This window comes from Microtus oregoni, unplaced genomic scaffold, assembly GCF_018167655.1.
Source record: "Microtus oregoni isolate MIOR12 unplaced genomic scaffold, Mior012 000033F_ref0000390, whole genome shotgun sequence".
In the NCBI taxonomy this organism is placed as follows: domain Eukaryota; kingdom Metazoa; phylum Chordata; class Mammalia; order Rodentia; family Cricetidae; genus Microtus; species Microtus oregoni.
In genome coordinates this window covers 19,254,219-19,279,240 of record NW_024543092.1, presented here as the reverse complement: position 1 = coordinate 19,279,240, position 25,022 = coordinate 19,254,219, and the positions used below count along the sequence as shown (strand labels likewise).

The following is a 25,022-nucleotide window of genomic DNA, read 5'->3' as shown; positions in this document are numbered from 1 at the left end:
ATCATATCCTTAGACCCAAATTCTGAAGTCATAATACCCTTATGATATCCATTCTGGCTTAGTTTGGTAGCCCATATAATGAAATGTCTTTCTGTACTTAGTTCCTTTACAGTCAAAAATTTTAAAGAAAACACAAAGTACATAATACAGACTCTCTGTGAATTTTCCATTTTTACGTGGCTTATTTTTACTCTATCAGTTTACTTCATTCTGTCTCTTTAAAGACTTTACCCTTTTAACTTTATTCTCTATATTTTTTTCTCTCTCTCAAGCCTACATATACTCATCCAACACTGTGTTCTTTTATGTATGAATCTGTTTTATTGTGAATCTGTAATTTTTTTACTATCTGGGAGCATTTTTTTAAAATGTTAAGCAGTTCTTAAAAACTTAAGTTGCGCCATGTACAGGTAATACGGTACTGCCTGTGTCCTGCCCAGTCTAAACCTTAACTGCGCTGTTATTATGGTAATTATGATCATTTCTGCCTGAGGCCAGCACAGTTCAGTGTGGAGCAACCGCTCCTGCCTCAGATCCATTTGGTGCCCCTGAGCTGAGCACAGTTCCAGGCACACAGCAAGTCCACACTGGAGCCACAGTCAGCAGTTTAATTCTGAAACTGAGCATGTAGCACAGAAGCTCTTTTTATCCAAGTTACAGCCAAATCTGACACGCAGAGCACTGCACAGTCTGAAAACACGTCTCTGTATGGCAGCAGGAATCCACCATGCTCTTCCGCCTGCCTAAGCCTGATTCTGCTGTCTGCCCAGGTGCAGGCAGGGAGCGCTGAGCCATCTGCAAGGTCTCAGAGCACTCTCCTTCTGATCCCAAGTGGGAACACAAACATCCAGTCCCATAAAAGCCATTGAAATGCTTTAAAGCCAGAGTTCACGCTGGCAGCACAGCCCCAGGAAGCCCCGCTTTAAAACAGCCAGTTTTTTCCTGCTGCTGTTGCCGAATCAGGAAATCTCTCTATGGCACACCACCAACAAACAGCAAAAATCTGTGTTAAACTCTCTCTCCCTTATTTTTAAGCTTTCTCAGGTTTTTAAGTGGAGTTAGCCCCATGTTGGGTACCACTCTGTTGTAAAGAGCGACGGGTTGCTTCCTCACCACCCCAGCTCCTGTTCCCGCCCCAGCTCCCGGTCGTCTGGCTAGCTTATGCCCCGAAATAATTAAATGGAAACTGTATTCTTTTAAACACTGCCTGGCCCATTAGTTTCAGCCTCTTATTGGCTAGCTCTTACATATTGATCTAACCCATTTCTAATAATCTGTGTAACACCACAAGCTGGCTTACCAGGGAAGATCTTACCCTGCATCTGTCTGGAGTGGGAGAATCATGGCGACTGCCTGACTCGGCTTCTTTCTCCCAGCATTCTGTTCTGTCTACTCCGCCTACCTAATTTTCTGTCCTATCAGGCCAAGCAGTTTTCTTTATTAGTTAACCAATGAAAGCAACAGATAAGATACAAGACCCACCTCCATTAAGTTCTGTACCAGACAAGGCTGTTCTTTCCTTCCAAAAGCTGATGGTGATTTGTTCCCTACTCATACCTAGTGACAGAGTTCTTCTCTTGCCCCCAAATGATTGTTTACCACAAAAATGTTTGGAAAGGGATAAATAACCAGACAAGATCCATATGTGTGATTATTTTTTCCCTCATTCTTCCAGGAGTTTTTCTTTAAATGCGGAGCACACCCAACCTCTGACAAGGATACATCTGTAGCCTTGAACCTGATCACCACTAACAGCCGGAACATCACCTGCATAGCATGCACAGATGTCAGGTAAGGCTCTCGGGTGCAGGCCCACCATGTCCTGCTGTCCAGCCTCCTTCCTCGAATGCCTCTCCCGGTGCACATCTATTTCAGCCATGCCACCAAATCTGGGCATATCATTACTGTGGTAAACTTATTTACAGGGCCAATTACTTGGATTAGTTAAGTAGTCAAATATGAGCACTAAACTATGTGAAATGAAACACCTAAACATAGTGTAGTCTGAGTTCATCCAGAAATGTAAACTCGTTAATATCAGTAAGCTTTAAAATACAATGTGAACATTAGGGATGGAGTAACAATTTATGAAAATCACTTATTCTTGCTAACTCTTCCATACACTCGAGTTACTTCACATAGCTGTCGGCATTTGTATGGGGGCTTCTGGTACAGTCCTGTAGCCAAAGGAAATTGTGCAGTTGATTCTGGGCCCAGTTAATTAAAACCCAGGGGATAAAAGGAAAGAAAGATGTGGAGAGCATGATGGAGGGAACACACTGGATGTGAATTGCAGTTTAGGAGTCAAGGTCAGGCAGGAAACAGTGGCAGAGGGAAGGGCAACACAAAGGAGGTGGGTTCTGGTTTAGGAGTCAAGGTCTGGCAGGAGAAACAGAACCTCCGGGATCTGCAGTGAGAGCAGTGGAAAGGGCAAGTCCTGCTCATTGCCGATGTAGGGAATAAAGAAGGAAGCTTCGGTGTGTGTACTAAGGTTAACTCAGAAGCCCAGCGCACAAACGTGGGAACTTAGTCCCAACTAGGAAGAATGTTTTAATCAAATGCCAAAATGGGTCACTGAGTAAAATCCCCAAACCTCTTGTTCTGTGCTTATAGGCAGACACTTCTGTGTTTCCACCGCTCAGCCTTGGGACTGAATGAGATGGTCCTTTGAATTTGCTTTATGAGTTCATGGTTGGCGTCAATACTCCTGGCTTGGTCTTCCCATCCTTTGCTACCTTTGAGTTTTAACACTGGCTTAACAAAGCCTAAGTATTTTAGCAACAGCTGTTGACTGAGCTGTCTCCACCACCACGTTTTCCTTGCTCCTGGTGTTTAGCCACTCTGGCAGGAAGCACCACAACAGTGCCCACACACTGCTGTGCTTCACCTGACTTTGGCACGGTAAATGGTCGCACATGGAAAGCACTTTCAAAGGACAAAACAATGCTTCCAGCATTTCAGGAAGGAGTCAGCCAGTTCTACAAGGGAGGGCTCACCTCCTCCGATAGCAACAAGTAATTAAAATCACCTTTTGGTTTCTCAAAGGAAAAAAATCAAAACATTCATTTTTCTGTAAGTTGAGCACAGCCTACCAGGCAGCATTGACGAAGATGGAGTTGGAATATGAGGGAGGGGGGCACAGAGAGATGGCTCAGTGATTAAGAGCACTTGCTGCTCTTCCAGAGGACCTGAGTTCAGTTCCCAGCACCCACAAGGCAGCTCACAACCACCCCTAGCTCTAGTGCCAGGGCTTCTGACACCTGCTTCTAGTCTCTGAAGGTTCCCATACACACAGGTGACACGTACACACACGTGCACACACACTCACGCACACGTACACGCATAGATATAAGTAATGTGACAGAGGCTTATGCTGTCTGATAGTGAACACTGCAACAAAGTTAGCCACCTTCAAGATACTTGGAGAGATAAATGTTGGAAAAGTTATGTTGTCAAAATCAAAATTTTTTCTGACCTTACTCTATATGATTTAATGGATATAATCAACCGTTCAGTCCAATTCCAGTGTGTACATAGATTGGAGGAAGTCTCTTCTGTAACCCCAGGAACACCTTGAAGGAAGGATGGAGAAAAGGACTTTGTAGGGACATCCAAGGCTTGAACATCGCACACTGTACTTTGGTTATATTGTACCCCTACCCCTTTAATAATGTTTTGTTTGGGGGAGTGTGGTGGCCCAGCAGAAACAGGCACTTGTTACACACGCCTAACAAGGTGAAGTCAGTCCCACAAGCCTCAGTTGAAGGAGAGAACCAACTCCACAGTTGTACTCTGACCTCCACATTCACTCAGAACATGGAATGCACGAACATGTGTGTGCACAAGGATGCACACACACACACACACACACACACACACACACACACGCACACACAGCAATAAATGAATCTTCATGAGACTGTATCCAAACATGGAGTGATGATCACATCGTCTGTCTATGCATCCATCCTTGGCGCCGTGGAGAAGAAGCCATTCTATTCAAGCATAAACTCACTGACTGCACGTTTTTCCCTGAGCGCAGGGTGTTGGGTGGGAGCAGGCTGATGAAGACAGACAGCTTTAAATTCTTTCTGCGCACTTGCAAACTGATTTTCTTAAATTATACCGCTTCAAGGTGACTTTCTGTGTTGGGGGGCGGGGGATGGGCTCTCCAGCATGATTTCATTCTCTGAGAATGTTCTCAGTTTTGTCCAGACCATTGATAAAGTAGCTTTGTCATAATTACTTGGTTTTGTAAAAGGGTAAGTGGACTCAAGCTGGTCTTATTTGCATATGTGCATATTTTTGTTGTGAGAAAACAGTTCCGAACTTTCTCAGCACCGAACCTCTCCAGTGCACCAGCCCCAACTCTGCTCTGTCTGTCTTTGTAGTATGGGGTTTTGTCTTTTAAATTTGTGTTTGACCATAATCCTTATCCTGACCCCAAATCATAATTGATTCCTGTGGACTTTACTTCAAATTTTTACATCTTCTAGGAGATATAAACAAGAGCCGTAATGAAATACAGATTTGAACGTGTTCTCTTTTCTTCCTGCCTTCCAGAGTTTGCTTTATCTTTGTGTTGGTTCCATAGCAGCATGGAAAAACAGAACTCCCTAGTCCCCAGTGCTGTCCGATGCCTAGCGAGCTGCCGTGTGCATCCACTCATCCCTGCTGCATTTTCAGTGCTGTGGACAAAGTAAAAGGCAGCCATGTTTGCACAGCCAAAATTTAACCTGCCAGAAACACACCGTAATAACCAGCTCCCGGCATGACATTAGATCCAAGACGTGGCACTCGAGACTTCTAGGGCTCGCTGTTTTGGTGTCATTGCCATTTGATAATACACAGTGTCATGATTTTCTTGCCTTCAAATCCACTCACTCACTGAAGCAAAGCTACCATGGATTGCATACTGCAAAGATTTACTCAGGCCTGGAGATTAGCAGAGATTTATCTCAAAGCCCATACTCTTGCTCCTTGGGACAGTGATTTAGCTCTCCTTTGGCAGCGTTCATTCCCTCACACAGGGATCTTCCCGGCATTCCCTATGGATCCATCCAATATGTCTTCAGCTTCTCTTCTCAGGTCATGGTTTTCTTCTGGTTAGACCAAACTTTGCAGTAAGTTGTGAGTCAAAATCAAATTCTTTATCTTATTTCAAAGCACTATATAGAAACCTCGACCATTGTAACCCTTTCTTAATATTCCATGGTCGAGTGGTAGCTAAGAGTTTATCCAGGAACTCAAGGCCAAGCCCACTGTGCTGTTTCTTGTGACTTATTTCATCAAAGGACTCTGTGACTGCAATGAAAACCCGATGGGAGTTTTTGCACCTCAGAGCCTTGGGGCCCTCGTTTGTGATCATGGAGCTTTGTGCTTCTCCTTCGAGTCCCCAGCAGTGTGCCTGCTGTCATGTGCTGAATGAAGCAGGGCCAATGCACCTTCAGGAACGGGGAGGGGGAGTGTTTTTGTTGTATTCGTGCTCCCTTGGATTGAAGGGAAAAGCAAATGACATGACTCATTGGGTGAATGATACCACAATTATATCACAGAGAGAAGCAAATGGCATGATTGAGTGGATGGAGAATACACATCTCTATGTCAACAATTCGGCGAGTGCTGTAGAGCAGCGAGGATAAAGAGGAGACCTCAAAGATGCCTCCTCCAACTCAAGTGGGCACTGAGTGTCACTCCTCATGGGTGTAGATCCCATCGCTTCTCTTCTGTTTAAGTGTGTGTTTCTCTCACGTGTGTGCATGCACGTCTATGTGTAGTTTTGTGCGTCTCTGTGCAGGTGGCCCCAGGAGTCAGAAGAGGGCGGTAGAGTTCTTGGAGCCTGAGTTCCCGGTACTTGTGAACTGTAGGTCCTGGAGATCACACTCTAGTCCCGTGCAAGAGCATCAAGTGCTCGGCCACACTGAGCATCGCTCCAGCCCCAAATTCTAGCGCTCTCTTTTGTGAAGATTTCTTGAGAAAGTACAGCATACCCATGCTGACACACTCTTGTCAGGGAGCCTCTATAGCCTGTTCTCTTCAGCAAGCACTGCCAGACGTTCTCAGTCACCTGCTCTCTCCCGAGACTGAGACTGACAGGCAGCACTTGATGAGCCAGACGTTCTCAGTCACCTGCTCTCTCCCGAGACTGACATGTAGCACTTCATGAGCCAGACGTTCTCAGTCACCTGCTCTCTCCCGAGACTGAGACTGACAGGCAGCACTTGATGAGCCAGACGTTCTCAGTCACCTGCTCCCTCCCGAGACTGACATGTAGCACTTCATGAGCCAGATGTTCTCAGTCACGTGCTCTCTCCCGAGACTGACAGGTAGCACTTCATGAGCATGGGCTTCTCAGTTTCAGTCCTTGAAAGTCATTTGGGTTTCCATTTTTTCCCCCAAAGATTTATATAATTATCATGTCTACAGTGTTTTGACTGCATGTATGCCTACAGGCCAGAAGAGGCCACCAGATCTCACTACAGACAGCTGTGAACCACCATGTAGGTGCTGGGAATTGAACCCAGGACCTCTGGAGGAGCAGCCGGTGCTTTAACTGCCGAGCTATCTCCCCAGCTCCTTGGGTTTCTATTTTAATAGAGGAGAATTTGAGTCTAAGGTTTTTAAAGATTTACCTCTAGTAGTGACAAACAATATCTGTTCAGCCATCTAACCTACTGAAGGCCTTGTGGTTTTCATGGATTTTGCTGTGACCTCTCCTCGTTCTCACTCACAGGGCTGGGTTTTCTCTGTGAGTGAAAGACGAGTCTCCCTGAAATGCTGGGAGGTGGTTTCTCATGTAGAAGGGGAAAGTAGTCAAGCTGGGGTCAGAGGCAGGGAAAAGCCAGAGACAGTCCAGAGTTCTCACCTTTGTGAGTGGTCAGAACTGGAGAGAGCAGAGCTGCCGTTCAGCGTGTGGGCTCCATGCAACTGCAGGCTGCTCGGGGCAAGGTCCGAATCTGTCTTATGTGCAACCATGCTTATCCTCTCTGCAGTGACCAGCACCAGCCTTGGCCTCCGAAGGCTTTAGCATCTGCAGACGTGGAGCAAAGTAAATGTTCCACACAGTGCAATAAACAGCACATTCTTTTTATAGAGAATATTTACGTGTCTGTGTGTGCACTGATTCCTCTGCACATGTATTTCCCTGTGCATGGGAGCCAGAGGACAGCCTAGGGGGAGTTCCTTGGGCATCATTTACCATTTATCAGAAAAAAATCAGCATGTTTCTGACTCCCTGTGGCCAACAGTCTGGGCCAGCTGGCCTGGAAGCCCCAGAGAATCTGTGTCCCCTCTTGCCCTGTGCCGGGATTATAAACTTAAAAGTTTTTTCTTTTTAAATGACTATCCATTTTTATTTTATGTGTATGAGTGTTTTGCTGTATGTATGTTCTGTGTACCACATGTGTGCCTGGTACCCATGGAGTCCAGAAGAGGGTGTCAGATCCCTTGAAGCTGGAGCTGCAGATGCTCGTGAATCCTTCTGTAGGTGCTGGGGACAAACCAAGATGCTCCGGAAGAACAGCAAGTGCTCAACTACCAAGTCATCTCTCCGCCATCTATGTGGGTTCTGGGGTTTGAACTCAGGTCCTCACACTTTCACGGCTATAGTTTCCCAAGCCTTTCATGTTCTCAAAAACAAAACAAACAAACGAATAACAGTCTCTTCAATATGTAATGGAATGTTCCAGATGACAAATGAAACCATAAATAAACACGAGATCACGGCGGAGTCTTTAGGCGCTGGTAGGAATGAAGGAAAGTCCAATTCTGAAATCTGAGCCCTAAGAGACAGATTACTAAGGCATATTGTTCAGGGTCAGTTCCTTATGAAAACACAGAAGAAATATTTTATCTCCATTGATACTTTGGAATGTGAACCATGTCAGTTTTAATGCCAGCCAGTGACCTTCCGCTCTCCCGCTGTGAACCCTGTAGTTCTCTGATGGGAGCTGCAGCATCCTCGGGACTTCCTGGGGATGTTAGAGGTGCCTGGGCATGAAATTCAGAGGCCTTACCTCTTCATTAACTGTCACTGCAGGTGCACAGCAGCCCCGCTGGCAAGAGAAGGGTAATATTGCAAATCCTCCCAGACCAATTTTCTATCCATTAAGGTCAACCTTGCATGTTGTAGCCGTCTGGATTTTAAGCAGTTCCTTTTCTATTGATGGATGTTAAGGAAGAGGAAACTTCATTCTGGAAGCATCCAAGGGGCCCTTGCTGCGACTCTGCTAGCAGTTACGCTTTCATCTCAATGTCCATTTTCAACAGAACAAAATGCCCATGCAACCTCTAAATGGCTGTCTTTTCATTTAAAAAAAGAAAAATATTATGCTCTGTGCATTTATTTTATTGAACTCCATCCTGTTAATTAGCAGTCAGTTATAAGCTAGGTTGACAGGAAGAAGCTATGTTCCCCTGCAGATAATGTTGGTGTTGCCTTATACCTTCAGACAGCAATTTTAACCTGTTGAGGAACACTTAGTGATTAGCAGGTTTGGGATATTATAAAGATCCCGTACATGACTCTCAGTCGCGTGACATTTAGAATGAAACATTTGCAGACTTGTTCTCTGTAGCCTCCACAGTTTGCAAACCTATTTGCAGCAAAATAAGAAATGGTTGCTGGAATGCAGTCATTTTTGAAGCTATAGTTGATTCTGTTCCTTGTTAATTTGACAGATTCTAAGTGGAAGAAAACATGGCTGGAATCCTGTATCTTGCATGTACTAACAATGGACTTTCCAGGGTTTCTAGCTTCTAGTGCAATTTTTTTTCTTTTTTTTTCTTTTTTTTTTTTGCAACACTAAGGTCCATTGCACTATCACAACATTCATTAGACCATCATACCCACACATTAGCATGCAGAATTATACACATGGAATGACGACTTCCTATGAGAGCACTACTGTGGAAAAGGGGATCATATATGGGAATCTGCTTCCGTTAACCCTTCCTTGTCCATCAGTCTACATGTTCATTATATAAAAAGTTCACTAGTGGCCCCAGAAACATCTCAGGTATTTTAGGCTGAGATGGCAGCTGGACATAGCTGGTGGAAGTAGGGAGAACAGGCCAGGGAGAATAGATGGCAGGGTCCTTTAGCAGGGCAGGTGTGATGGAACTGTTCTAGCTAAAGCAAGGCAAAGAGTAGCTACTGCTGTCAGAATTTATTCTCGCCCCTGCAGCGCTACGGAGAAGGAATCCAAACTCAGCCCTCTAGTGTGAGAGTCTTCCCCATACTTTTTGATTTGCCAAGACAGATCTGAAGGGAAATACAGTCATTGTATGTGAGCAGGCATACTGCACCAGTTTACCTATTTCTTCAGAGCATGACACTACCTGAGCCATTGGGTAGTTGACTAGAGCCATCAACATAGTCTCTGCCTATGCCAAAGTAAACGCTCACTCATTTCCACGGATGTGACCAGCCTGAGACCCCCAAAGTCAAGCTGTCACCTGGTGACAGCAGTACAGACCGCCACGTCAGAGTCCTTCTCCCGAGCCTGATTGAAACACAGGCTGTGGTATTTTCAGGCTACAAATGACTGTTTTTATATTTGCTCATCCTATGCCCATGTGTATGCCAGGGTAATCTGCCATCACAGATGTGTGTTTCACAAGGCAAGTGAAGGCCATGTAACTGTTGGCATGTTCTATTGCTGCTAGCTTCTGTGGACATTTGAATCCACACAAATCTTACCTCCTGTTGGATATGAATGTTACACATAATTTAAACAGGAGGGAAAATAAAGTACAAGAGCTATTTCTTCTGAAAACACATCTATTTCATATGGTAGGTGAAGGAGGCTCAACATTAGGCTCAATGATAATTCTGACCCCAAAATCTGTGTTCTTGACCATCAATAGTATATGGCCTCGGGAATACATTCATTGCTTGAGGCATGACATCATGCTTGATCATGACATCCTGGCTTGTTGGGAAGGAAAGGAACTGGAAGATGGAGCTGGACCAGACTCTCAGACAGAAGCTGAGATGCTGGCCAAGTGGGTATGGAGCTGCTGTTTCAGTTTCTCTGCTGTTGGTACGTCAGCTGCTATTCGGGGCAGGGAGGACTGTTCCAGCCCAGGGCCTCTCTGGAGCCGGACTTCCAGAGAGGTGATGGGCATGCTCCTGTGCAGAAAAGAAGGCTGCTGCTCAGAGACTCTTCACTGGCGAGCGTGTAGGAATTTGTTGACATCCCCTAGGCAGGATGGTGGGGGCCATCCGAGAAGCCACGTTGGTCCTGGCAGATGGCAGAAGGGGGGCAGGGTGGGTTGCTGTGACTAAAGCTCAAAGGAGCTTAAAGGGAGGAAGATTCAGTTTGTCTCACAGCCTCCAAGACTGGAATCCATCTTGCTTCAGAGAACAGCTGGCACCATGGTATGCAGGAGGCCAAACAGAACATGCCTTGTGAGCAGGCTTCTCTCTTCCTCTTCTGCCCCAGTGGGGCAGCTGACCTCAGTGGCAGTGCTGACCACATTGCCTTATTAATTTTCTCTGAGAATCCCTTCACAGACACGCCCACAAGTGTACTTGATTCAGCTCCGAGAGGCTCTCACAATCCCATCAAATTGACCAAAGTAATCATCACACAGTACCTACCATAAAAGTTATTGCCACAGGCCCTGAGGTCCCATGGGGCTGGAGATCAAGGGCCCTGAAGTGAATTGAGAGAAGCCCAGATCAACTTGGGAATGATATCATTTTGGCACATTCTAGACAGCCATGCTGACTCCTACCTAGCCTCTCTCTCTAGGCTAAGCCCCCACTGTCCCAGACGGTACCTGGGCATGCTACAGAGAGGTACCAGCATCTAAGGCACAGGGAAGAGGGCAGACTAGGCATTAACTGGGCAGTGGCCCTCAACCTGGTTAACATGTATTCCAGCCAATGATATTTTTATCTTTTGTTAAGTTCCCACCTACAGAAGTATTTTCTTCTTTAGATCTACAGTGGGTTTTCTTACACATTAGCATGGTAGGGCTAGCTCAGGCATGAAGAGCTCAGAACGTGTAAAGGCCTCGCCTACACTGTCAGCGTTTTTTCTTTTATATCTCCAATATTTAGCCTATATTAAGTTATTTTTCCAAACCCCTTTTTCTTTATATCTCCAATATTTAGCCTGTATTAAGTTATATTTTCCCAAACTTTCTTCTTTATATCTCCAATATTTAGCCTGTATTAAGTTATACAAAATCATACTATTAACCTACATAACCACATTCAGATCCACATACATACTGGTCATGCGACTGTAGCGTCACCAAGTGATGGGTCTGGGAAAGTTAGACAACATCACATTAAAAGACAATGTACCCCAATCTCCTGTGTTACATCATTCAGAACACCAATATTGAGTGGATCGTAGATCCTAAGAATTGAAACACCAAAGTTTCTGAGTATAAAAATAATGCACAATACTTAGGATTTCTCAGGCAGAGCCCAGAGCTCTTAACTAAATGAGAAAACCGATCAGTTCATCTACATTAACACTATGAAGGCATCCAAAGACAGCATAAAGACAGTGAGCACATACAGGTCACATAGCAGTGGGTTTTATGACACATCAGCCAGCTATGCAGAGCTCAGGGCACGTGAGTGTCTCACACGGTCAGTAAGAAAAAGAAGGACAGCATGTGAGCAGGATCTTCGTGTGACGTTGGCGCCCAGATGACGAAGAAGCATATGAAATGAGACATGCAGATCAGATCCGCTGTGTGGAATGGCAGCGTGTTCAGCAAGCACCTGTGAAACGTAAAGAAATCCAGTATTACACCTCCTCTTTTAACTTATGACCATGGGAACAATAATAAGTAACTGTCACAACAATCATATTAATAAATAGTGCCAGAACAATTAATAAGTGACAAGATCAGCTCTGTGGCCAAAGCTGCCTGGTGACTTCACTGTGCTACCTGTGATGGTTGGCTCAGCTTCGCCCCCGCTCCTCGCGGGGAAGGGAGGGAGGGTCACTGTAGGAAAGAGATGGGAATGGAAGGGGCTGCTGAGAATTATGGCAACCAGAGAAAGATAGCCTTCATGAATTTTCTGCCTCCTTCAACTTGAAATGTTGCTACATTCACTTCGCAGTGCTAAAATGCAAGAAGAAATCAATAACGCCCTCCTACATCTCTACAAATCAAGCCTGGCTCTCCTCGCTAACCCCAGGTTGCTCCCTGTGATGCCGCATAACCACTGGGGTTTGGGCCAGTCCCGGTGTTGGCAGCTGTGATCTGCCTTAGAACACGGGGCACCATGCTTCCTCCCTGTTCTCCCTGTTCACTGCTGGGAATCCCCAGAGACAACGATCATGGTTCTTTAATCGGGGGCTTGGGCAGGAGAAGGGAGCTGCCTCCCTGGGATGCAAGGAATTAAAATTTTGTGTTCTTTCTTTCCTTGGCTGATCTTTTCCCCCAGTTATGAACAAGATGCTTTGTCCCCACTAATGAAGACTGACTTTCTGCCCCCAAACAGCTGCAGTCCTATTGTCCCAGCTCTAACCCTTTTGCTAACAGTGACTAATCCCCATTCCACAACACTTTCCGCATTTCAGTTAAACCGCTACCAGATTTGTCACCCTTGGAAACCTAGCGATCTGCCCAGGCCATTCATCTAAGTGTTTCTCACAGGCATGTGTTACTGTGTGGGTAACCTTCAGCTGTCCTCTAAATTCTTAAATCATAATTTGTCCCTCAACAGCTGAAGATAGGGACAGTGTCTCTGCTTCCTCCATTTCCGTTTTCCTTCTTCTTCTCCCTAGTAAGGTTTATGTGTCTCTGTTGGTTGCTTCCACTGTCTTTACCAATTCCCAGTGTTGGCATGAAGCATAATAGTTAACAGTTTCAGCCTTGAAGAGAGACTTTAGGCACAGAATTCTGTTGCTCACTGCTTCTCTGGCTGGTTAGCAAGAAGCCTTCCACGTCATTGTGAGAACTGAGTCAATGCATGAAGCATACTCTGTAGAATGTCTGCAGTCCTGATAGATGCCCTAGAACGGTGGGCTACGCCAGCACACCCAGCCTTGCACGTTCACCTTCAAACAGCTTTAGCAACAGTTGTATACCTGAAGCCCTAGCCTAGGACCATGCACCTCGTGCATCCTGTTTGCAAAGGTTCTGTGTTGCGCAGATGACAGAACAGGAAACAGATGGCTCCAGGCTACGGTGCTGGGGAGAAACTTTCCTCCTGAAACCATTTGGTTTCCCCTGACACTACCAGCTCTTGGTGGTTTAACTAGCACAATTTGGTCACTCTGACCTCATTTCCTAAATGTTATTTATTGCTGAACTGGTGATAGTATTAACTAAGATAATTAATATAATCAGATAAGAGATTTTAAACCTCTATGCAGTATGATCATGATGTTTATCATTCATTCTTCTCTTGAGAACCGTATTATAAGTGGAATCGAGGCGCAGATCCATGAGGGACTACCTAACTATATGTATCTGCTCAAAGGAAATACTTTGAAGAGGGAAGGAGCGGGCTCCTGGAGGCGAATGTGCTCTAACATTAATGGGAGGAATAATGTCGGCTCATAATTGCTGAAGACATAACTGGGAGAGAAATTGGACCTTAGTGACCCAAAATGTACTTGGGAAAGAGAAGCTTTCTTGAGTAGGGTCACTTTAGACATTTTAATAAGGCTTTAATTTCTTAAGTGCCATGAAAGCTGCAGCAGGGGACCTGTGCTGGGCTGAGCTCTCCACAAGCAGGGATTCAGACGGCACTGGAGTCTGGAATTTGGTGTGGAAGGTTTTAACTTGCGCAAGGGAAACCAAGGCCTGGGAAAGGAAGGGAACAACACAGGCCTGAAGGCCTGGCCCTGCTCTCTGAGGCATTCCGGACTCAGAATGACAGTATTTCTGTGGCCATACTGATTGGACCCCCAATCAGTGTGATTTCCAGGTGACTGACTGGATGTCTATCTGCATATGTAGTTGACTGACTGTCGTGTATATGTATTATTTGTGGACTACCTGCTTTGATAGCTCCCTCACATATGTAGTTGACCGACTAACGTGTATATGTATTATCTGTGGACTCCATGCTTTGATAGCTCCCTCACATATGTAGCTGACTGACTGTCATGTGTATATATTATTTGTGGACTCCCTGCTTTGATAGCTCTCTCACAAAGTTTTCTATTGAATGTTTGACTTTAAAAATATATTAAGAGGATTTATTTACATACCACCAGGAATGCTAGCATTTCCATCCATATAAGTGCAAACATTGCCCTTCTTATATTTTATTTATTATTTGCTTTCTTATCATTTATTGATATGCTAGCCTTTTTTGCCATGAGTGTTTAAGTGTTGAGTATCAATGTGGTAAGTTATTACTCGTTTTCCTTTATGCCTTCATAGGGAGGTTCTTGCAAATACTAAGCTACTAATGGGGCTTTCCTGTGTTGTATCCCATGGCTTCATAATTTCCTGGTTTTAAACGTTGATTCCTGTGTCATTCTACATGCCTAGGAGCATAAAGAAGAATGAGTTTTCATCTTTCTCATCATAATTATTCTAGTGTCACTACTGAGTCACGTGAGATCTCACCACTTTGAGATGTCTCATCACCTGAAATCAATCCTGACTTCCATGTCTGAAGCTTTTGTCTTCTCTAGGGTGTCATGAGTACACTATGCCAGGAACATAGATGAATATGTGTGTTTCAACAGTGTCAGGGTTTCTAGAATAAAGATAGGTTCACAAGGTTTGGTTTTTCAAGTGACAACAATTTGTCACATAATCCCAACTGTTTGGGTACCTCTGATAGCACATGTCACAACGTGCACGGTGACTGTATCTGTCTGCATGTCTACATGCATATGTAGTTACAGGTTCGATGCACACTGAAGAGTCTGTGCAGAGTTCAAAAGCTTTGGGAAGTGGACCGAGAGCCTATATTGATGAGGATTCAGTCAGGTCAGTGTCTGGAGGGCGCCACTGTTGGCCACCAGGGTTAAGAAGGACATTATAGAATCCAGCCCAGACAAGCTGGCTCCAGTCTAAGGGCAGGAAATGATGGGTTCAACTTGAAGTCCAGACAGCAAACAGGCAAAGAGGCAGGCAGTGCAGTAGGCTGCCTCAACAGCAGTGGGGGGAGAGCTGAGCTGGAACCCTAGGGACAACTGGGGAGGCCTCTGCTTGTGGTCCATGACACACAGTACCACAGATGTTAGGGTGGTGCGGGCCATACCGTTGCCCTGTTAGATATCCGTCATAGAATTGGGGTCTTAATAAGGGGGCTGTACCCTGTCCTCAGAACGATGCATCTCATAAGTCCTTAGACCTGGTTTCCCAAATGCTTTAATACATGCATGTCCCCTACATTCTCATTTCACCTTGAAAATCTTACAGAGTGGCTTCCTTCTGCTCCCAGGAATGTCATCTACTAACCTGTGACAGATGGGTGTGTGTGACAGATGACAGAGTTCGTGGGTCTGCGTAGGGCCATAGTCATGTTCACCTCTCAAGACGGAGTCAAAAGCTGCTTGTAAAATGGAATCTTCTGGTGCAAAGCGAGTCAGAGAAAGCCCTGCTTCCAGACAACATGGAGGAGGTTATGGCATAGCCTGGTCTCAACACTGTTGGGAACCTGCATGTGGGCTACTACTTCTTGTTGTTCAACCCATGCTGGGAAGAAAGGTTTAAAAATTCTGTAATTTTACATGAGCTTTAAAATGGCTGGAAAGGCAAATCTCAATTGGCCTTCATAGCATCCTTTGGCTATTCTGCAATTACAAATTTAGTGTTTCATCATCCAAAGAAGAAAAGCAAAAGATAGTGGGCCCTAGAATATCCCGGCTCATTTCCTGATACTTTGGGGTGCTACCTATCTAAAGCTAGACTGAACCTCTTTTCATCTACCTTCAGTTCTACCTTCCAACATTGTTGTCAATCAAGAAATATTATTTCAATCTCTGTAAAATCTGTGGAGTCAGAACCAGCAAGGTGGTTCCTGAGAGATATTCTCTGACCTGCACTTTTTGGCATACAGCAGATAAGTAAATAAACTATAAATATATTAATATAAGTTATTATATAATAATATTTTATTATGTTATATAATAATATATAATATGATTCTGGATGGACTGTGGAAAAGGCTCAGCAGTTAATGGCATGCACTGCTCTTGCAGACAAGCCAAGTTCAGTTCCCAGCACTCATGTTGGCTGCCTCACAACTAATTATAACCCAAGCTGCAGGGGATCTGACACCCTCTTATGGTTTCTGCAGGCTCCAGAGCATGCGTGCACACACACACACACACACACACACACACACACACACACACTTATAATTTAAAAATATTTTTCCAAACCTGTAATTAGAGATTTGTACATTTGGAAGCAGTCATCATTTCTGCTTTTTCTGCAGACAGAAATGCGACCACACTCAGTGAGGCAAAGGTTGGGGTCCTTCCTTCAGATTTTGCGAGTGACTGTTGTACTTCACAAGCTTACGCTCTGTGTTGACCTTGAGTCCCCTCCAAAGCCAGTGTCTCTACTTTGAGAAACTCTCCAGGGCAACTTGCTATGAACTTTTTTCCCATAGCCTAATTTCCTGAATCTCTGGCTAAAGAGAGAGGTTAATAGTTTGGGGAGTGTGTTTACAGGCCTTTAGAAACAATTAGCGCATGGCTGAGACTACGGCCCTCTGAAGAGCTGCCTGGCCTGGAAAGGAAGGCAGACTTGAAAATGGCTATTTTTAGCTCCTAATTAAGGCAGACTTGGAAACCCCATCCTCCCTAGCCAGACCGTTTCATATTTCAGTTCTCAAGAACTCTTCATTTCCTCCCACTGAAGTTCTCACTCAGGTCATTTAAAGTAATTGTAACTTGAAGCTCTATTCAGGGATTCTTCGAATCAAGCTTGTGAATCACTGCCCATCCCCAAGCCTCACCTGTCCTTACAACTCTTAACATTCCCTCGCCATCGCTCTTTTCACCTACAAGCACATCCTTCTACCCATGTTCCCAGATCACCTGCCACCCAGGAGCTGGCCCTGGATGAAAAACAAAAATCAAAATCCTACTATATATTATTATATAACGTGGAGAGGAAGGTCTGTCGTAGATAAAGGGAGAGAGTAGGTAGAGGCAGAGAGGGCCATGAGCCTGGGCCATGTGAGGAGAAGGCTAAGGGAGTGGGGGGGGGAGAGCCACAGCAGGAGGCCAAGAAGGCAAAGGGCTGGGTAACCAAAATGGCTGGATTTTATATAGGAAAGGGTGGCCTGCAGAAGGGTAGGGACAAGTTTAGGGTAGGGGGTGTGGTGTGGCAGTCACCTTGATATGTTAAGTAGGCACTCAGCCCTTTGTCCTGGGTTTGAAACCTAACAGACCCCCATGCAGATTCTTGGTTCTGCACAACCTCCTTTTTATAGCCTCTTCTTCAGCCAGTGTTTTGGGAGGTAGGGGACAGCAGGACAGAACAGGACACTCAGATGCCCTTTGTTTTCATGCTGAAGTCCCACTCTGTATCATGTAAACATTGGAATGCTCACCAGTGTTTTTCCTCACAGTCCCTTCCTTCCTCCATTCATCTGCCCACAGTGCTGGCCACTGAAGGACTCCATAGCGTTAGCAGAATTTGTTAGAATGAATCCTATCAGTGTCCCTCACTATGTGTAGATCTTGTAATAACTTTTCCCTTTCCCACTGCTGTAAAGGTAGAAATAAGCTAGTGTACAGTGGCATCCATTCATAATTTCTGTTGAATGCTGCACTGTTATTAATAACAATTAATATCAACAGCTACACTACTTATAGCCCACCTATATCATCTCCCACTAGAGTAACTTGCTCTGCATTTTAGAGTCTGTGTTCCCTTCCCACCTGCTCTTTGAACATTTTTTATTGTTGTGCGGGGGCCACACTCACTCCCAACTATGCATGTGGACATGAGGGCTCGAGGAACCAAGTTGCTTCTCTCCTTCCTCTTTCATGAGCCTCTGGGGTAGAGTTTAGGTTGTCAGCTTTGCTGGGCAAGCAGGAGGCCAGTGGATCTTCTCTCTCACTTGCCCCTCCCTCCCTTGGAGCAAGCAGTGCTTCCTACTGATACAGGCACCCGCTGTTTCTTTTACCTCCTTTTTTAATTTTTTTTCCTTTAATGTATATGGGTGTTTTGCCTACATATGTGTCTGGGACCCTCAGAAGCCAGAGGAGGGAAATGAGTCCCCCCAAACTGGAGTTACAGACTGTTGTGAGCCACCTGTGGGGACGGGTATTGAGCCCAGGAAGAGCACCCAGTTCTCTTAACCACTGATTAATCTCTCTGGCCCCTGTTTTCTAATAAAAAAACAAAACAAAAAAATTGCACAGACATTGATTGTCAGAGAGACAGGCCTACATCTGTAACATACAAACATATGTGAGTGTTAAGTAATATGTTTCATTTGACTAATATATTAGCATTTACTAATAATATATACTAATTATATGTTGCTAATGTATAATATTTACTAATATATATTATATAAACACAGCATGCTGAGTCCATTTAGTTTTATCATATGCATTTGAGTGTAAGGCTGACTGCTGGAAAACGGACAACCCATTAGGGGCTCATCCTTGGAGAAGAAAGGGCAAAGGTTGAGTAAACACAGGGGAGTGGGTGATGCTAATGCATTAGTGCAAGCTGGGCTGGCTGGAACTTGGTGGACCACACTCTGAAAGCTCCGATCTAACACCTGCTGCTGTGCTGTGCTGTAGGAGCAGTGGTGTTTGGGAGCGGGGAGAAAGATCACTTTCTAAACTGGTTTAAAAGATAAATCTGCACGGTGACATTCCTGAAAGGGGAAATGGCAGGAAAGAACCTGAGCAGCAGATGACTGAATCCAAGGAAAGAAAGAATTCTGGTACACCGCTAAGGCCAAGGCAACTTTTAAGAATTTTTAAATGGTGGTATTTCGCTAAAGCCAATGCAATAATTCTCTTAGATAGCAATAAAGACAGTATCAGAAATTACTAATGAGAAAATGAAACTCAAATCATTAAACAATTGGAATGAAATATTCAGAAATACTGTAAACCAGGAAACATGTTATTACTAGGACTTTCAACTTACCTCAGCGTGAGTGATGACTCCAGCAGAGAGAACACAGGACACGAAGCCGTACAGTGTGGGGCCTTCTGTGGAGTTATTGAGCAGTCTGAAGGAAGGCCGGTGGGGACATGCCTCGAGTACACATAACTTGCCGGGATGGGGAGCGCCTCAGGAAACAGGACGTAAGATACCTAGGTGGGGTTTCAGCAAGATCAGGAAATGGAAGATCACAGATGGCAGGAACAGCTGTCTAGAAGGAGTCTCCCAGCAAGTCCTCCACGTGTTGTTGGTGACAGTGATGACCGCACGGGTGATGTGTGAGGACTTCATCTCAAGATGCGAGCTGGGCAGGGACAAGTCAGAGCAGTCAGGAGAGGAGGCAGAAGGGTGCACTGCCGATGTCCTCTGCTGAGAAGAGGTCAATAGTCAGGAGCCCCACACCATTTATACCCATGTATTCCCAATGATATTACTTTATAATTAGCAAGCTGTATTTTAATTACTCTGAATTCTTGACTTAGAAATGGCCACATTTTCCTATCCTTTAGAATTCTGGGATGATTTTCCCACAGAATTGATGTGGTGGAGTTACTGTGAACTAGACCAACATCAAGGCATCTTTCCGGCTCTCATGGCATCATGGTGCAACATAAAACTGATCATGTGACAGTGTCACACCACAGATATCAGCAAATGGCAATAGGGTCCCCCTCTCCAATAGCTAGTTGTTCAGCATCTACAAGGTGACCTGGGGCTTCTCTGGCACATCAGAAGGAAGGGGAAACTAATTTTTTCTTCTGTGTTGTTGAGATGTGTGTATTCATCCTCTCTTCTGTCTCTTGTGTGCGTCTTATCTTGGGTAGTAGGAGAAATGGGGACACACTGCTGTCACCTTTACTGTTGTAGTTGTCTCCATGTGAGTCACCCACAGTGGCCATAAGATCTCAGTCAAGTCACACACAGACACAGACACACAGACACAGACACACACACACAGACAGACACACACACAGACACACACACAGACACACACAGACACACACACACAGACACACACACAGACAGACACACACACAGACACAGACACACACAGACACACACACAGACACACACACACAGACACACACACAGACATACACACAGACACACACACAGACACACACACACAGACACACACAGACAGACACACACACAGACACACACACAGACACAGACACACACACAGACACACACACAGACACACACACACAGAGACACACACACACAGACACACAGACACACACACAGACAGACAGACACACACACACACCCAGACACACACACCCAGACACACACACAGACACACACACAGACACACACACAGACACACACACACAGAGACACACACAGACACACACACAGACACACATACAGACACACACACGCGCGCGCCTCTCTCAGTTAATTCATCTCAAACCACAGGAAGAAGTTAATTTTTCCTGATGTGTGATCCTGTCTATGAACCTCAGTGCTGACTGCTCTTCAACCAAGGACCTAGTGCCTAAAGAAACAGCTATAGTACAGCCCCAGGAGCAGGAACAATTTAGATAACATGAGACACATTGTTTAAGTTTATTCTCCATTGACCAAATGTGGCCATCTCAGGTGACTGGAGCCATCTGATCTAGACAAAAGCTGGCAAGCTGGCTATTTGCAGAATCCTGGCCTTGATGTTAACATGAATACACACGCACACACACTCACATGTGCACACACACTCACATACACATCAAGAAACAGGTGGACCATTTCCAAGAAACAAGATGACCATTACTTCAAGAGATATTTTGAAAATCTTGTGTTTGAGCCTCTGATTACTGAGATTTTTTTCTCAGTTCAGTTTCTCCTGCAGTAAATATGTTTTCAGCCTCATTTATGGTCAATGGATTTTGAAGTCAATCTTGATATTTTCCACTGTTGTGGTCCTAAACTCCGAGTTACTTACACCGACAGCACAGACAAGCATAATCTCCTTTATGCATAGCGTGAGGAGGAGAGGTCAGGTAAGAGATGTTTCTCTCCTCACAGGAAGATATGAATGCAAATAGCTCATTTTCTCCCTAGTTTGTAAATAAAGCATGTTTTCTGTGTTCTTCTTAGCGTTAAACAGGCTGGCAAGACTTAACCTTTACTTCTCTGCCTGGCTCAGAGAGAAGGTTATTTTTGTACCATGGATTTCTAGTAGCAAAAAAATCAATCTTAGGATGCTTGGTTTTTTTGCGTTGTTACTGTGTTCATAAAGCAATGGTTTTGGACCTAATCTTAGCCATGTAGAGAGCTTTTTTTTTTTTATTGCCACAGCTCTCCCTTTTGTGACCCCCAAAACAGATATTCAGCCTTTTCCTATGAAAAACTGGAGGCCAGGAAACATGAGCACACAAGGAGACAAGCCCAGGAGAGGCACACTAACAAACACACACACACACTCATATGTGCACACAAACACTCATATGTGCACACACACACTCACATGTGCACACACACTCATATGTGCACACACACACTCATGTGCACACACACACTCACATGTGCACACACATGCACACACACACTCATATGTGCACACACACTCATATGTGCACACACATGCACATACACACTCATATGTGCACACACTCATATGTGCACACATATGCACACACACTCATATGTGCACACACACTCATATGTGCACACACACTCACATGTGCACACACACACACACTCATGAGCACACACACACTCATATGTGCACACACATGCACACACACTCATATGTGCACACACGCACTCATATGTGCACACACATGCGCACACACACTCATATGTGCACACACACTCATATGTGCACACACACGCACACACTCATATGTGCACACACATACACACACATTCATATGTGCACATACACACATTCATATGTGCACACACACGCACACTCATATGTGCACACACACGCACACTCATATGTGCACACACACTCACATGTGCACACACACTCACATGTGCACACACATGCTCGCACACATGCACACACACAAGCATGCATGCAGAAAGCACAAAGGAGGAGATGGGCCTTGATTCTGACAATGGCTCAGGAAGCACACAAAGTGGGGAATGCAGCTACTGCATATTAAGACCCCACTCCTGTGCCCCATAATGCCTTGCAGGAAGGGTGTGATGAAGACCTGGGGTGGGAGGAGCCTGCAAACAATCCATAAAACCTCATGTTCTCATTCTCCATCTATCAGATTTTCAAATTTCTTTATCCTCCAGTTGTACAGTCTTAAGAACACCGTGTTGAAACGGTGTCAAAGCACAGAGTAAATACAGCACAGAGCGAGGCTGAAGCTGGTGGGGTGAACTCCTCTTTCCTGTAGGCTGCGGACCAGATCTGCAGACTCCTTCCCTTCCCAGAGACCTCTATAGGCCTTAGAATGGTTATTCCTGAGGTTAAATGCTTGCTTTTCTCCAAATACATTGCCTATACCCATCCATACTGTGGGCCTCCAAAAGATACTTATTCATTTGTCAAATATGAGCAAGATAAGTAAAATAAATGACAACTGTCATTTGCCTTCCCTGCTCACCCAAAGTTTGGCACAAAATATATCAGTAATGACTGATGAGCAACAACAAATGAGTTTTGTGATCCGTTCATCTCTCTCATCTGACATAATCGCTTTATACTTCCTGCTGTCTTCATAAAGGAGCCCATATTGGCAGGACCACCGTGATATGTCTGCAATAAGCAGATGGACAGGGGACTCAATGGAAATCACCGGGTTCACTCTTGAGGTTAATAAGCCCCAAATATCTTAAAGCTAAATGAAAGTGCTTTCTGCCTGAAGGATTTTTTTTTAAGTTGTATGGCATTTCAGCTGACTCAGGAAGTGAGTAACAGCTAGCAGCTCTTTGGTCAAAAAGTGCCCTCTGCTTCCAAGATAGGAATAAAGATTTCTCTCCTTCCTTCCAGATCATGATTCTTACAAACGTCTATTTCCAAGTTTTGCCTCAAAAAATATGCTTGTGGCGGGTACTCCAGCTGTTCCCTTGGTGTGGGCTGGAGGAGGGTTGCTGTGCTTTTGCAGGGAGAGGCCAGGCCATTTTAGACCATGGGTCCAAGCTGAATGTCTCCCAGTGAGTGACAGGAACGGTGTCCACATTTTCTTTATCGCTATACAGAGGTTCATATTTCTCAGTCAACTCTCGTGAGTTTCCCCATTTCCAGCAGCCTCAGTGAGGACGATCTGCAATTCACATGGTGTGCCGTGAATGGGGACGGAAACAAAAGGGAGCATCTATGACGGATGTGCTTCAAAAATAATAATAACACCCCTACTTTCCCCCTCCCCTTCCCCTGGTCCTCATTGTTGCACCAAGAGCAAAAGTAATCTGTAATTGCAATGACTTCAAATGTGTCCCGGGAAACTCACTAGCTGGGGACTGGGGTTCAAGTTGCCTATCGTTTATGGCAATCTTTTTTTGTCTGTTCTTTACTATTCATGCTGGTGCCCTCTCATGCTTCAGTGAAGACAATGTATTTCAGACAAAGTGGAAGTGAAAACTAGAACCAAGATTAAAGCATCCACTGCCTGCTTGTCCCCTTCGTAACACTGGGCTGTCTTTCACTTTTTCCCATGTATCCTTTCGTTCTGAGCCTTATCTCTTTATCGTGAGCTACATGAGTCTTTATAGCTCTGCAGCCCATGAGTGGCCGGCCACATGTAGTTCAGCCCATGCAGCCGTCATGTTCTGCACCCCAACAAGGTAGCCCTGCAGCCCACACATTGAGCAAACAAGAGAGCAGAGTCTCCATTATCACAGAAGACTGCAGTCAAGCTCACAGAGACTGGCATGTGTGGGCCTCCAGTGGGACAGACAGACAGACAGACACACAGACACACATGTGGCCCTCTTCCTTTGCCACATGTAGCTTGGGTACTCTGTATTTTCAATAAATCTCCTCTGGCTCTGCAGGGCTCTGAGATGAGAATTAAGTTGCAAAGTGAATTTTGTTAGTCACCTTTTAGAGTGTTTAAGCCTTCGAGTCTTGTGAGGAGCAGGAGGCTTGTCCTGCGTTGTCAGAAGCCATTATGGCGTTGGTTCAAAGACTTACAGTCACTTCCCAAGATCTTTTTTCTCAATGCACATTTCTGTTCTAGTGGTTTCACTACTTTATTTTTAAAAACTGCCGAGCTAAGACAGAGTTAAGAGACAACAGATAGCAGTAAATATCCATAGATTATTCTTCTGCCAGCTCTACTAACAGTCAACATGCTTCCTTTAACAGCCCTGGAGATGGAGCCCAGACTTCAAGAGCATACAAATACATGCCTTATCATTTGAAAGCAATTTTAACACGTAGTGGTTCTTTTGTAAATTACTATATTATTTAAAATCTTTTCATACAATATATTTTGATCCTATTCTTTTTCCACCAATTTCTCCTACATCCTCCCCACCTCCCTATTCACCCAACTTCATCCTTTCTCTGTCTCATACACAAGAAGCCTCCCTCACCCCCAAAAAATCAGGAAAAAAACACCAACCCTTAACAACAATAAAAAGGAGTAAGTATACACAGCAATGGAGTCACAGATTCATAGCTGCAGGGCTCGTGACCGGGTGATAGTATTACTTTTCTCCTCGGTGTGGCACCTTCCTTCACCATGAAGGTTAGTCAGTAGTGCTGAAACTGCCTAGCTGGGCGCCAGCTTAACTTCTTTATGTTTGCTGACCCAAGGAAGTAGTAACTTCATCCTACCAAAAGCAATCTACAGATCTGATGCAGTTCCCATCAAAATTCCAACAAAAATATTCACATAAATTGAAAACAAATCTTAAAATTCATATGGACACACACACACACACACCAGCCAAAATAATCCTAAATGGTATAAGGAACTCCCAGGGATCCCACCAACCCTGATTTCAAATTTTACCACAAAGCT

At 44.8% G+C, this 25,022-nt stretch overlaps 1 protein-coding gene across 4 annotated transcripts in view; it reads left to right on the top strand.

Moving 5' to 3' along the window:
- Prkn (parkin RBR E3 ubiquitin protein ligase) overlaps nucleotides 1-25,022 on the top strand; it is a 1,202,830-nt gene that overhangs the window by 674,366 nt on the left and 503,442 nt on the right. For all 4 annotated transcript variants that reach the window (XM_041680301.1, XM_041680299.1, XM_041680302.1 and 1 more), the window contains exon 6: nucleotides 1,676-1,791. In XM_041680301.1, coding sequence (XP_041536235.1) covers nucleotides 1,676-1,791 — 116 coding nt within the window. The remainder of the gene's footprint in view (nucleotides 1-1,675; nucleotides 1,792-25,022) is intronic.